Source organism: Oncorhynchus clarkii, chromosome 27 (genome assembly GCF_045791955.1).
Source record: "Oncorhynchus clarkii lewisi isolate Uvic-CL-2024 chromosome 27, UVic_Ocla_1.0, whole genome shotgun sequence".
Classification (NCBI taxonomy): Eukaryota; Metazoa; Chordata; class Actinopteri; order Salmoniformes; family Salmonidae; genus Oncorhynchus; species Oncorhynchus clarkii.
Window position 1 is genome coordinate 36613696 of NC_092173.1, and position 14046 is coordinate 36627741.

Sequence of the window (14046 nt, forward strand, 5' to 3'; positions counted from 1 at the left end):
CCATTAGTCTGGGCTCTCAGCTTCACTCCTCCATCAGTCTGGGCTCTCAGCTTCACTCCTCCATTAGTCTGGGCTCTCAGCTTCACTCCTCCATCAGTCTGGGCTCTCAGCTTCACTCCTCCATCAGTCTGGGCTCTCAGCTTCACTCCTCCATTAGTCTGGGCTCTCAGCTTCACTCCTCCATCAGTCTGGACTCTCAGCTTCACTCCTCCATCAGTCTGGGCTCTCAGCTTCACTCCTCCATCAGTCTGGGCTCTCAGCTTCACTCCTCCATTAGTCTGGACTCTCAGCTTCACTCCTCCATCAGTCTGGACTCTCAATTTCACCATATCAGTCTGGACTCTCAATTTCATCATATCAGTCTGGGCTCCCATCTTCACTCCTCCATCAGTCTGGGCTCCCATCTTCACTCCTCCATCAGTCTGGGCGCACACTTCACTCCTCCATCAGTCTGGGCTCTCAGCTTCACTCCTCCATCAGTCTGGACTCTCAGCTTCACTCCTTCATCAGTCTGGACTCTCAATTTCACCATATCAGTCTGGGCTCCCAGCTTCACTCCTCCATCAGTCTGGGCTCTCAGCTTCACTCCTCCATCAGTCTGGGCTCTCAGCTTCACTCCTCCATCAGTCTGGGCTCTCAGCTTCACTCCTCCATTAGTCTGGACTCTCAGCTTCACTCCTCCATCAGTCTGGGCTCTCAGCTTCACTCCTCCATCAGTCTGGACTCTCAATTTCACCATATCAGTCTGGGCTCCCATCTTCACTCCTCCATCAGTCTGGGCTCCCATCTTCACTCCTCCATCAGTCTGGGCTTCCATCTTCACTCCTCCATCAGTCTGGGCTCTCAGCTTCACTCCTCCATCAGTCTGGGCTCTCAGCTTCACTCCTTCATCAGTCTGGACTCTCAATTTCACCATATCAGTCTGGGCTCCTAGCTTCACTCCTCCATCAGTCTGGGCTCTCAGCTTCACTCCTCCATCAGTCTGGACTCTCAAATTCACCATATCAGTCTGGGCTCCCATCTTCACTCCTCCATCAGTCTGGGCTCCCATCTTCACTCCTCCATCAGTCTGGGCTCCCATCTTCACTCCTCCATCAGTCTGGGCTCTCAGCTTCACTCCTCCATCAGTCTGGGCTCCCATCTTCACTCCTCCATCAGTCTGGGCTCTCAGCTTCACTCCTCCATCAGTCTGGGCTCCCATCTTCACTCCTCCATCAGTCTGGGGATGATGACAGCACTGACACAGATCCCTGGGGTTCAGCAGGGCCTGATCTTGTCCTAATCTTGGCGCTTGTCCTAATCTTGGCGCTTGTCGTATCCCATCTGGACTACCGCAACTCTCTGTTGGCTGGGCTCCCTGCTTGTGCCATCAGTGTGTGTTTGCATAGGGAGTGGTGTGTACTGCTAGAGGTGAAAGACCGACGTCTCTTTCTCAATAGGTTACGCCCACACACACACACACACACACGGTCTGTAGGATCAGCAGCAAGATCTCTACCATGTGTGCAATTGGGCCTTAATGAAATCTGTAGGCTTAACCCATCACTATAGTCAGAGGCTGCAAATGTACCCACCTACCACTACTAATACTTAAAGCAGTTGTAATGTAACCACACCGTACCCAGCCACGCCTCTGTCCACCCATCACTACTGGCTGTGTTAGTCATACCCCTGCTTCTAGTACACACCCACTTCTACTATATTTCATGGAAAGAAAAACTTCACAAAGACAGAATTCCTTTTATAGGAATATTTTAATAGTTATTCAATGTTCTACATCTTACAGTACATATTATACAATAACAAACTTGGCTTAGTTATGGTACGAAGATCACTATCTGATCTTCAAAAAATAAAAAATAAAAAAATGATCAAAAACATTAAAAAAAAGAAATGAAAAACAGATTTACACTTCATATCACAAGCCTGACATGGGTCCGGAACACTGGACCAATAAGCTAACATACAATTCAGTTCACGCAACGTTGAGAAAACGTTGTGCCATGGTTTGCCACAACGGTATGGTAATGTTACCATTGTTTGTGCAAACTGGGTACAAAACTTCAAGGGGGTTGTTCCTAAACTCGCTCCAGGGATAAAAGTATTTTGGAAGACGAGGAATTTCCACTTTTTGCATCACATTTAGTGTTCAAATTATTATTTTAGAAATCTTCAACAAGTGAAATAAAAAGCTGCAGAACATTGAGGAAAAACCACAAAAATAAGTACACTATTCCTCCAATAGTAGTGTTTTAATTTGAGGAAACTGCTAAGACATGAAAACTGCTAAGACATGAAAACTGCTAAGACATGACCACAGAGGTAAAAGAAAGAGTAGGAAAAAGAGAGGTGGATGTTTGAGTGAGTATTTAAACATACAAACACCATTTTGATTTGACATAGTTGTGAAGAAATGAAGAGCAAAATACACAAAAACATCAACAACAAATTATCTTTTATCTTCTTTCACATTTTTAAAAAACTTATTCAGAGATGGAATGATACAAAAGGTGAAGGACTCATAAGTTGATAGCGTACGAGTAAAAATACCTTCAAATATATCCTCCTTTGAGCTCTGCAGTTAAGTGTTAATCAGGGCTGGGGTCAGTTCCATCTCCACTCAGAATGAGTTGATATTCAGTTCCCTTCCTGAAATGACAACGTTGAAATGGAACTGACACGCACCCTGTTCATGACATCACTCCCATCCAAAACACAGGCATGCAAACAAGTGTGAGCGAGAAAGTCAGAAACAAGCCCCCTCAGAGTGTGTGTGGGACACCGGACCCTCAGACTTGTGCTCTATGTATGAATAATAAACACCAAATTGCAGTCAAACCTTAAATAACACTTATGGTAAAAAGCGCTCAACTTTACACGGCTCAGGAAGTCCAACATATTCTGTTTCCTATTTTAGGCTGAGGTGTAGAATACTGGAGGGAACTCCTTTCCCTGTTCCAAAATTATCCCCTTTGTAGTTGCTCTTAAAGCATCAGATGGGTTTAAGCACCTACAGTAGCCTTCTAGAAGGTTCAGCAGAGTTGAACAACCATCTCGCTTCAACACATCCAAACGTCTCAGATCAACATGACGTGTGGAGGTAGAGGGTGATGTCAGACTGGGCACCAGACTCTGGTTGGTTAGTGACCCCACATCCAGAGCACAACCTCAGATAGGATTAGATTGTATTACATGAGACAGTCCTGCTTACTGTCATCTACATGGTTCCAGTCTGCCATTATACTTCACTTCTCATGACCTGTGTCATCACTTTATCTCTGCTATGAAGAGGTACCAACGCTTAAAGGGGATGAGAGAGGGAAAGAAGAAGGGGGAGGGATGGTGTGAAGAAACAGCTGGAACACAGAGACACAGAGAGAGAAAAGAGACAGCTGGAACACAGAGACACAGAGAGAGAGAAGAGACAGCTGGAACATAGAGACACAGAGAGAGAGAAGAGACAGCTGGAACACAGAGACACAGAGAGAGAGAGAGAGAGAGAGAGAGAGAGGAGACAGCTGGAACACAGAGACACAGAGAGAGAGAAGAGACAGCTGGAACACAGAGACACAGAGAGAGAGAGGAGACAGCTGGAACATAGAGACACAGAGAGAGAGAAGACACAGCTAGAACACAGAGACACAGAGAGAGAGAGAAGAGACAGCTGGAACACAGAGACACAGAGAGAGAGGAGACAGCTGGAACACAGAGACAGAGAGAGAGAGAGGGGACAGCTGGAACACAGAGACACAGAGAGAGAGAAGAGACAGCTGGAACACAGAGACACAGAGAGAGAGAAGAGACAGCTGGAACACAGAGACACAGAGAGAGAGAAGAGACAGCTGGAACACAGAGACACAGAGAGAGAGAAGAGACAGCTGGAACATAGAGACACAGAGAGAGAGAAGAGACAGCTGGAACACAGAGACACAGAGAGAAGAGACTGCTGGAACACAGAGACACAGAGAGAGAGAAGAGACTGCTGGAACACAGAGACACAGAGAGAGAGAAGAGACAGCTGGAACACAGAGACACAGAGAGAGAGAGAGAGGAGACAGCTGGAACATAGAGACACAGAGAGAGGGGGGAGACAGCTGGAACAGAGACACAGAGAGAGAGAAGAGACAGCTGGAACACAGAGACACAGAGAGAAGAGACTGCTGGAACACAGAGACACAGAGAGAGATAGAGAGAGGAGACAGCTGGAACACAGCGACACAGAGAGAGAGAAGAGACAGCTGGAACACAGATACACAGAGAGAGAGAAGAGACAGCTGGAACACAGAGACACAGAGAGAGAGAGAAGAGACAGCTGGAACACAGAGACACAGAGAGAGAGGAGACAGCTGGAACACAGAGACAGAGAGAGAGAGAGGGGACAGCTGGAACACAGAGACACAGAGAGAGAGAAGAGACAGCTGGAACACAGAGACACAGAGAGAGAGAAGAGACAGCTGGAACACAGAGACACAGAGAGAGAGAAGAGACAGCTGGAACACAGAGACACAGAGAGAGAGAAGAGACAGCTGGAACATAGAGACACAGAGAGAGAGAAGAGACAGCTGGAACACAGAGACACAGAGAGAAGAGACTGCTGGAACACAGAGACACAGAGAGAGAGAAGAGACTGCTGGAACACAGAGACACAGAGAGAGAGAAGAGACAGCTGGAACACAGAGACACAGAGAGAGAGAGAGAGGAGACAGCTGGAACACAGAGATACAGAGAGAGATAGAGGAGACAGCTGGAACACAGCGACAGAGAGAGAGAGAAGAGACAGCTGGAACACAGAGACAAACAGAGAGATAGAGAGAGGAGACAGCTGGAACATAGAGACACAGAGAGAGGGGGGAGACAGCTGGAACAGAGACACAGAGAGAGAGAAGAGACAGCTGGAACACAGAGACACAGAGAGAGAGAGGAGACAGCTGGAACACAGAGACACAGAGAGAGAGAGAAGAGACAGCTGGAACACAGAGACACAGAGAGAAGAGACTGCTGGAACACAGAGACACAGAGAGAGAGAAGAGACAGCTGGAACACAGAGACACAGAGAGAGAGAGAGAGATGGAACACAGCCACACAGAGAGAGAGAGAGAGAGAGAGAGTGAGATGGAACAAAGAGCCAGACAGAGAGAGAGCTGGAACACAGAGCCACACAGAGTGAGAGAGAGATGGAACACAGCCACACAGAGAGAGAGAGAGAGAGAGAGAGAGCTGGAACACAGAGCCACAGAGAGAGAGAGAGAGAGAGGGAGAGAGAGAGAGCTGGAACACAGAGCCACAGAGAGAGAGAGAGAGAGAGGGAGAGAGAGAGAGAGCTGGAACACAGAGCAACAGGGAGAGAGAGAGGAGAGAGAGAGGAGAAAGAGAAAGCTGGAACACAGAGCAACAGAGAGAGAGAGAGAGAGAGAGAGAGAGAGAGATGGAACACAGAGCTACAGAGAGAGCGAGAGAGAGAGCTGGAACACAGAGCCACAGAGAGAGTAAAATTGAGGAAGAGAGATATAGAATCAGACCAGTTCCAACCCCGATGGCAGGATGTGGAGGTCATTTTCAGACAGATCATGTTTGGAATAAACAAGTTACTAAAATACACCACCAGAGTGATAGACAGAAATCAGACATTACTCTCTATTCGCCCTCCTTCCTTCCTCCCTACCCTCTGGTTTTAGATTCTAAAGGTGGTGGATATCTTCATGTTAATTCAAGCACAGTAACACACGACTACTCAGCGTATAAATAGACTGCATTGTGATGCATGACGTTCCATGCTACACTACACCTGAATATGAACCATCCCCACGGAAGGAAAAACACGCCATCTTTTTCTTAACCTCAATGTGAAACAATGAAACAGTGGATGATTAAATAAATGCTCAGGAACAATAAGCCATTTTCTTATGTTGATATTTATACTAACTAGTACAAACATTATCAGGACTAAGGAACCCTTACTGAACGCTTGATATCTATTGGTTTGTTTTCTTTCTGTTTCACTACAAAGCCTAGCTACCTGGTACCTAGTAGAAATTATTGTTGTCAGGTTATTTTTATTGTGCAACGCTTCCTCGTGAGATTATTACAATAACTGATATGTACTGCTGACACCTCAGAATACAGTAACAGTGAACTGATATGTACTGCTGACACCTCAGAATACAGTAACAGTGAACTCTGATATGTACTGCTGACACCTCAGAATACAGTAACAGTGAACTCTGATATGTACTGCTGACACCTCAGAATACAGTAACAGTGAACTCTGATATGTACTGCTGACACCTCAGAATACAGTAACAGTGAACTGATATGTACTGCTGACACCTCAGAATACAGTAACAGTGAACTCTGATATGTACTGCTGACACCACAGAATACAGTAACAGTGAACTCTGATATGTACTGCTGACACCTCAGAATACAGTAACAGTGAACTCTGATATGTACTGCTGACACCACAGAATACAGTAACAGTGAACTCTGATATGTACTGCTGACACCTCAGAATACAGTAACAGTGAACTCTGATATGTACTGCTGACACCACAGAATACAGTAACAGTGAACTCTGATATGTACTGCTGACACCTCAGAATACAGTAACAGTGAACTCTGATATGTACTGCTGACACCTCAGAATACAGTAACAGTGAACTCTGATATGTACTGCTGACACCTCAGAATAGAGTAACAGTGAACTCTGATATGTACTGCTGACACCTCAGAATACAGTAACAGTGAACTCTGATATGTACTGCTGACACCTCAGAATACAGTAACAGTGAACTCTGATATGTACTGCTGACACCTCAGAATACAGTAACAGTGAACTCTGATATGTACTGCTGACACCTCAGAATAGAGTAACAGTGAACTCTGATATGTACTGCTGACACCTCAGAATACAGTAACAGTAAACTCTGATATGTACTGCTGACACCTCAGAATACAGTAACAGTGAACTCTGATATGTACTGCTGACACCTCAGAATACAGTAACAGTGAACTCTGATATGTACTGCTGACACCTCAGAATACAGTAACAGTGAACTCTGATATGTACTGCTGACACCACAGAATACAGTAACAGTGAACTCTGATATGTACTGCTGACACCTCAGAATACAGTAACAGTGAACTCTGATATGTACTGCTGACACCTCAGAATACAGTAACAGTGAACTCTGATATGTACTGCTGACACCTCAGAATACAGTAACAGTGATTAAAATGGATTGAGTCTGGATACACATAATCCAGATTTAAGGATTACCAGGAATAATAATTTTTAAATGATTTAATTCTAAATGACTATAAAATAATTACTGTGCGGTAACCGTATAACGAGGCATTTTATCTTATTATTGCAATTAACGACTTGATCTACTTTGATACACTGTAAATGCTTTGTAATGACCCGTGCCCCACAGATCCTAACTGTGATTCATACGTATCTATTAAAACCCTGAAACATGGTATACACTGTTCCCTGCAGCTCTCCCCCCCTGACCCACCACTCCCCTCCTGACCCACCACTCCCTCTCCTGACCCACCACTCCCCCTCCTGAGCCTCCACTCTTCCCCCTGACCCTCCACTCCCCCTCCTGAGCCACCACTCCCCCTCCTGAGCCACCACTCCCCCTCCTGAGCCACCACTCCCCCTCCTGAGCCTCCACTCTTCCCCCTGACCCTCCACTCCCCCTCCTGACCGTCCACTCCCCCTCCTGACCCTCCACTCCCCCTCCTGAGCCACCACTCCCCCTCCTGAGCCTCCACTCCCCCTCCTGAGCCTCCACTCCCCCTCCTGAGCCTCCACTCCCCCTCCTGAGCCTCCACTCCCCCTCCTGAGCCTCCACTCTTCCCCCTGACCCTCCACTCTCCCTCCTGACCCACCACTCTCCCTCCTGAGCCTCCACTCCCCCTCCTGAGCCTACACTCCCCCTCCTGAGCCTCCACTCCCCTCCTGACCCACCACTCCCCTCCTGACCCTCCACTCCCCCTCCTGACCCTCCACTCCTCTTCTGACCCACCACCCCCCCTCCTGACCCACCACTCCCCTCCTGACCCACCACTCCCCCCCCCTCCTGACCCACCACTCCCCCCCCTCCTGACCCTCCACTCCCCCTCCTGACCCTCCACTCCCCTCCTGACCCACCACTCCCCCTCCTGACTCACCACTCCCCCTCCGGACCCACCACTCCCCCTCCTGACCCACCACTCCCCTCCTGACCCTCCACTCCCCCTCCTGACCCTCCACTCCCCCTCCTGACCCACCACTCCCCCTCCTGACACTCCACTCCCCTCCTGACCCACCACTCCCCCTCCTGACCCTCCACTCCCCCTCCTGACCCTCCACTCCCCTCCTGACCGTCCACTCCCCCTCCTGAGCCACCACTCCCCCTCCTGAGCCTCCACTCCCCCTCCTGAGCCTCCACTCCCCCTCCTGACCCACCACTCCCCTCCTGACCCTCCACTCCCCCTCCTGACCCTCCACTCCCCCTCCTGACCCACCACTCCCCCTCCTGACACTCCACTCCCCTCCTGACCCACCACTCCCCCTCCTGACCCACCACTCCCCCTCCTGACCCACCACTCCCCCTCCTGACCCTCCACTCCCCTCCTGACCCACCACTCCCCCTCCTGACCCTCCACTCCCCTCCTGACCCTCCACTCCCCTCCTGACCCTCCACTCCCCTCCTGACCCTCCACTCCGCTCCTGACCCTCCTCTGCCACGTCACCCTGCCAAGTGCTTCCATATCCCTTTAACTCCTAAACATGTTCCATAATAAGCAATCAGTCCGAGTGGTGGTCTAATGTACTGTGTGTGTGTGTGTGTGGGAGAGAGAGCGTATGTATATGTGTGTGTGTGTGTGTGTGTGTGGGAGAGAGCGTATGTATATGTGTGTGTGTGTGTGGGAGAGAGAGCGTATGTATATGTGTGTGTGTGTGTGTGGGAGAGAGCGTATGTATATGTGTGTGTGTGTGTGTGTATGTATATATGTGTGTGTGTGTATGTATATGTGTGTGTGTGTGTGTGTATGTATATGTGTGTGTGTGTGTATGTATATGTGTGTGTGTGTGTGTGTATGTATATGTGTGTGTGTGTATGTATATGTGTGTGTGTGTGTGTATGTATATGTGTGTGTGTGTGTGTATGTATATGTGTGTGTGTGTGTGTGTGTGTTTAAGTGTGTTGAAACACGTTTGAATCCATGTACGATTATTTGATTGACATTAAGTGATCCTGCTTTAAGTATGACTGTGTGTATTTATGTATGTATGTATGTATGTATGTGTGTGTGTGTGTGTGTGTGTGTGTGTGTGTGTGTGTGTGTGTGCGTGCATGCGTGCGTATGTGTGTGCGTATGTGTGTGTATGTGTGTGTGTATGTATGTATGTGTGTGTGTGTGTGTGTGTGTGTGTATGTGTGTGTGTGTGTGTGTGTATGTATGTATGTATGTATGTATGTATGTATGCATGTATGTATGTGGTTGACTGTGTGCATGAACACATCCTGTACACACAGCTATATAAATATATTAACATTTTATAATTTATCAGTTTAAGCTAAATGACAAATGGCCTCTATATTGAGATCAATTCAGTAACTGGTAAGTACTGTGACCGTGTGATGCTGCATACCACGTCTTCACAGCCACACAGCAGATCTAGTCGTTACAGATCTAGTCAGACAGTGGATCTAGTCGTTACAGATCTAGTCAGATAGCGGATCTCGTCAGACAGTGGATCTAGTCGTTACAGATCTAGTCAGATAGCGGATCTCGTCAGACAGTGGATCTAGTCGTTACAGATCTAGTCAGATAGCGGATCTAGTCAGATAGCGGATCTAGTCAGACAGCGGATGTAGTCGTTACAGATCTAGTCAGATAGCGGATCTAGTCAGATAGCGGATCTAGTCAGACAGTGGATGTAGTCGTTACAGATCTAGTCAGACAGCGGATCTAGACGTTACAGATCTATCTAAGAAACAGCTAGCAGCTGGAAGACAACCCTTGTTATCAGAAGTGGAAGATGAACTGAAGATCAGAAGGAGAAGTGGAACAGAGATTGTGAACAAAGAGAAGAGGTATAACTGTTCCAAGACGTTGTTGGAAAATTAAAGGGTTAAAACAAACAGAAATGAATGAAATCAAAACCCTGTGCTGACATCTAATCGTTAGAAAATTTGGCAGCATAAATCGATGATGATGGCGTGATGATGAAGGTGGTGGTGGAAGTGTCCAGTACATTCCCACCATTGGATCTGGAACACACCAACAGAACACGGACCACAAGCAGAGCAACAGACACCCATGATTGGTCAATCACTCTGGAGTTCCAATGACAATGGAAAAATTGAAATGATGTAAGATAAAATTTAAAATTACAAAATGAAATAAAGAAAACAAAAGAAAGAAAACGACGTAATAAATTGACATATTGGCAAATCAACGAAGAAGAAAATAATCGGTGTGTAAAAAAAAATAAAACAAATCAGCTTTTATAAAACACTACAGAATGCAGCAAGTGTCCGTTGCTCTTTAGTTTTGTTGTTGCAGACAGATGTGAGGTTGCCATGGTGACCATAAGAAGCCCGTGTAAGACTGGAGTAGTTGCATACGTTGGACTCCAGATCTGAAACCACAGAGACGGGACACAGAGAAGGAGTTTAAAGACATTGGATTGATTGAGAACGGAATGTGGACATTTGGAATTCTGAGATGACTTACCTCTCTCGGGGGCGGGGTCTACCAGTGGGGAGGGACATAGCTGTAACCAGGTGTGCCCTGGGACCGGTACTGTGGCATGGTGACGTGTTGGTGAGCACCCAGCTGAGCGTGCTGAGGCGTGGTCAACAGGGTTCCTACAGGACGACACATCATCAGGGTAACATGTCATTGTGTCACTATTGTTTGGACCGTAACATTAGGACCTATATGACGCAGGCCAAACTAATACAACTTACACCAAAAACACAATCATTTTAGCATAAGAATAATCCATTTTTGCATAGGAAATGAAATAGAATAATTTTAAAAAGGTGTTTAATATGAAAATATATTTAATGTTCACGTAATGTCAACATGATGTAGCCACATCAGCTTCCTCAGTCATCCGTCCTACCTGCACTCATAGCCATGGTGGTCCCGGCAACCATCCCCATGGCAGCCATTCCGTTGTTTCTAGGGGCTTGGACCGGGGCGGGGTAGAGGGCTGAGGGCAGGCTGTTTGGCTGAACCACTGTGGTGTGGTGGATTACATGTGGCTGAGGCTGAGCAGCATACACAGGCTGGGTGTAATACGCCTACAGACACAGAGACAGAGGTTAGAGTGTGTCTGTGTTAGTGTGTGTCTGTGTGTGTTGATGTGTGTGTGCATGTGAGTAGTGTGTTGATTTACATAGGGCTGGGCCGCATACACTGGCTGGCCATAATACGCTGCTGCCTACAGGGAGACAGAGAGAGAGGTTAGGGTGTGTGTGTGCTTATCAGTACATAAAGGTCCTACTGAGGGTAGTAGATGTTGAGGGAGTAGGATGTGTGTGTACGCTGAGGTTAGGATTGTATATAGGTGTGTGTGTGTGTTTGTATAGAAGCTGCTGAAGGTAGGAGTAGGGTGTGTGTGTGTGTGTGTGTGTGTTTGTGTGAAGGGTATGTGTGCTTACCTGTGCATATAAGTTCTGCAGGTTCTGCATGCTCTGCAGGTTCTGCATGCTCTGCATGTTCTGCTGGGGGTAGGCACTTCTGATGGGGTACATGGCTGTTTGGTAGGGGTTGGGGGAGGGGGAGTATGGCGGAGGGGCTCCGTTCGTCTGGGTGGGGGGCACTTTATACGGAGTACCCGCTGTAGTGTATCCTACACACACACACACACACACGCACACACACACACACACACACACACACAGAAAGAGAGAGATGAAACATAGATCCAGCGGCCAAGACATGTATAAGAGTAACATATCCTTCCTCTCAGTCCTGATGTAGTACCTCAGCAGTGTTCATTTCATCAACAACAATAGTGACTCAAATATTTGTGAAACACCTATTTTTCAGTGGCAATTGACGAGACTTTAACTGACTAAATAGACCCAGAAAGAAAACAGACTAAATTCAAATGATTTCAGTTGACTAAAACGTGACAAAATCATCTCTGTGACCAAAATCAGACTAGTAAATGGACTGGACAAGAGGTTTTGGAGAGATTGAGAGCTTTTCAGAAATGACCCATAATGACCCACCTATGTTTTGTTTTTCTTCCTAGCGTCCATTCATGAAGCATATTGTGGTCCGCTCTAACGCCGGGCTACTTGCAGACCAGACCATTAACCATATGTTCAGGATACGCCTTGTTCAGTCATGTTACCTCATTAGCTAGCTACAGCTAACAACCTGCATTCAGCAGGATGCAACGTTGTGGAACGTTCAGATAGACATATGGTATGTAGAACAAACATGCCTCTGACATGTTGAATAAGGAATAACGTTAGAAATTCTGATAATAGACCTTCTTCAAATATGTTGCTAGGACAAGGCTATGCATGCTTGTGCACATGGAAGTCAGTGATTTATGTTTACTATAGTTTAATGAGGCAATACAAATCTGATGTGACTAAAATGAAAGGGCATTTTGGCCCACTGTTTTTGTCATTTTGACAATAACTAGACTAAATCATTACTCAAATGACAAAACATGTGAATAAGACTTAATAATTTAGTCAAAATGACTACAACTAGAGAAAATTAAAAAAATTGTGCAAAAATTAACACGGCAATAGAATGAAATTCCCTTCCGGCGCCGACAGAGATGGCCGCCTCGCTTCGCGTTCCTAGGAAACTATGCAGTTTTTTGTTTTTTTACGTGCTATTTCTTACATTAGTACCCCAGGTCATCTTAGGTTTCATTACATACAGTCGAGAAGAACTACTGAATATAAGATCAGCATCAACTCACCATCAGTACGACCAAGAATATGTTTTTCGCGACGCGGATCCTGTGTTCTGCCTTACAAACAGGACAACGGAGTGGATCCTATGCAGCGACCCAAAAAAACGACTCCGAAAGAGAGGGAAACGAGGCGGTCTTCTGGTCAGACTCCGGAGACGGGCACAGCGCGCACCCCTCCCTAGCATTCTTCTTGCCAATGTCCAGTCTCTTGACAACAAGGTTGATGAAATCCGAGCAAGGGTAGCATTCCAGAGGGACATCAGAGACTGTAACGTTCTTTGCTTCACGGAAACGTGGCTTACTGGAGAGACGCAATCCGAAGCGGTGCAGCCAACAGGTTTCTCCACGCATCGCGCAGACAGGAAAAAACATCTTTCTGGTAAAAAGAGGGGCGGGGGCGTATGCCTTATGACTAACGTGACATGGTGCGATGAAAGAAACATACAGGAACTCAAATCCTTCTGTTCACCTGATTTAGAATTCCTCACAATCAAATGTAGACCGCATTATCTACCAAGAGAATTCTCTTCGATTATAATCACAGCCGTATATATCCCCCCCCAAGCAGACACATCGATGGCTCTGAACGAACTTTATTTAACTCTCTGCAAACTGGAAACAATTTATCCGGAGGCTGCATTCATTGTAGCTGGGGATTTTAACAAGGCTAATCTGAAAACAAGACTCCCCAAATTTTATCAGCATATCGATTGCGCAACCAGGGGAGGAAAGACCTTGGACCATTGTTACTCTAACTTCCGCGACGCATATAAGGCCCTGCCCCGCCCCCCTTTCGGAAAAGCTGACCACGACTCCATTTTGTTGATCCCTGCCTACAGACAGAAACTAAAACAAGAGGCTCCCACGCTGAGGTCTGTCCAACGCTGGTCCGACCAAGCTGACTCCACACTCCAAGACTGCTTCCATCACGTGGACTGGGAGATGTTTCGTATTGCGTCAGATAACAACATTGACGAATACGCTGATTCGGTGTGCGAGTTCATTAGAACGTGCGTTGAAGATGTCGTTCCCATAGCAACGATTAAAACATTCCCTAACCAGAAACCGTGGATTGATGGCAGCATTCGTGTGAA

The 14046-nt window shown here is 46.8% G+C and overlaps 1 protein-coding gene across 3 annotated transcripts in view; it reads right to left on the reverse strand.

The window, feature by feature from the left end:
- Positions 1-10080: 10080 nt before the first annotated feature.
- LOC139385849 (protein FAM168A-like) overlaps positions 10081-14046 on the reverse strand; it is a 47318-nt gene continuing 43352 nt past the window's right edge. Inside the window, exons 5-9 of one of the 3 annotated variants that reach the window (XM_071131111.1) lie at positions 11670-11860; positions 11405-11449; positions 11129-11309; positions 10735-10868; positions 10081-10639 (exon numbers count right to left, since the gene is read on the reverse strand). In XM_071131111.1, coding sequence (XP_070987212.1) covers positions 10753-10868; positions 11129-11309; positions 11405-11449; positions 11670-11860 — 533 coding nt within the window. In that variant the 3' untranslated portion in view covers positions 10081-10639; positions 10735-10752. The remainder of the gene's footprint in view (positions 10640-10734; positions 10869-11128; positions 11310-11404; positions 11450-11669; positions 11861-14046) is intronic. The other 2 variants (XM_071131113.1, XM_071131112.1) reach the window with 2 other exon arrangements.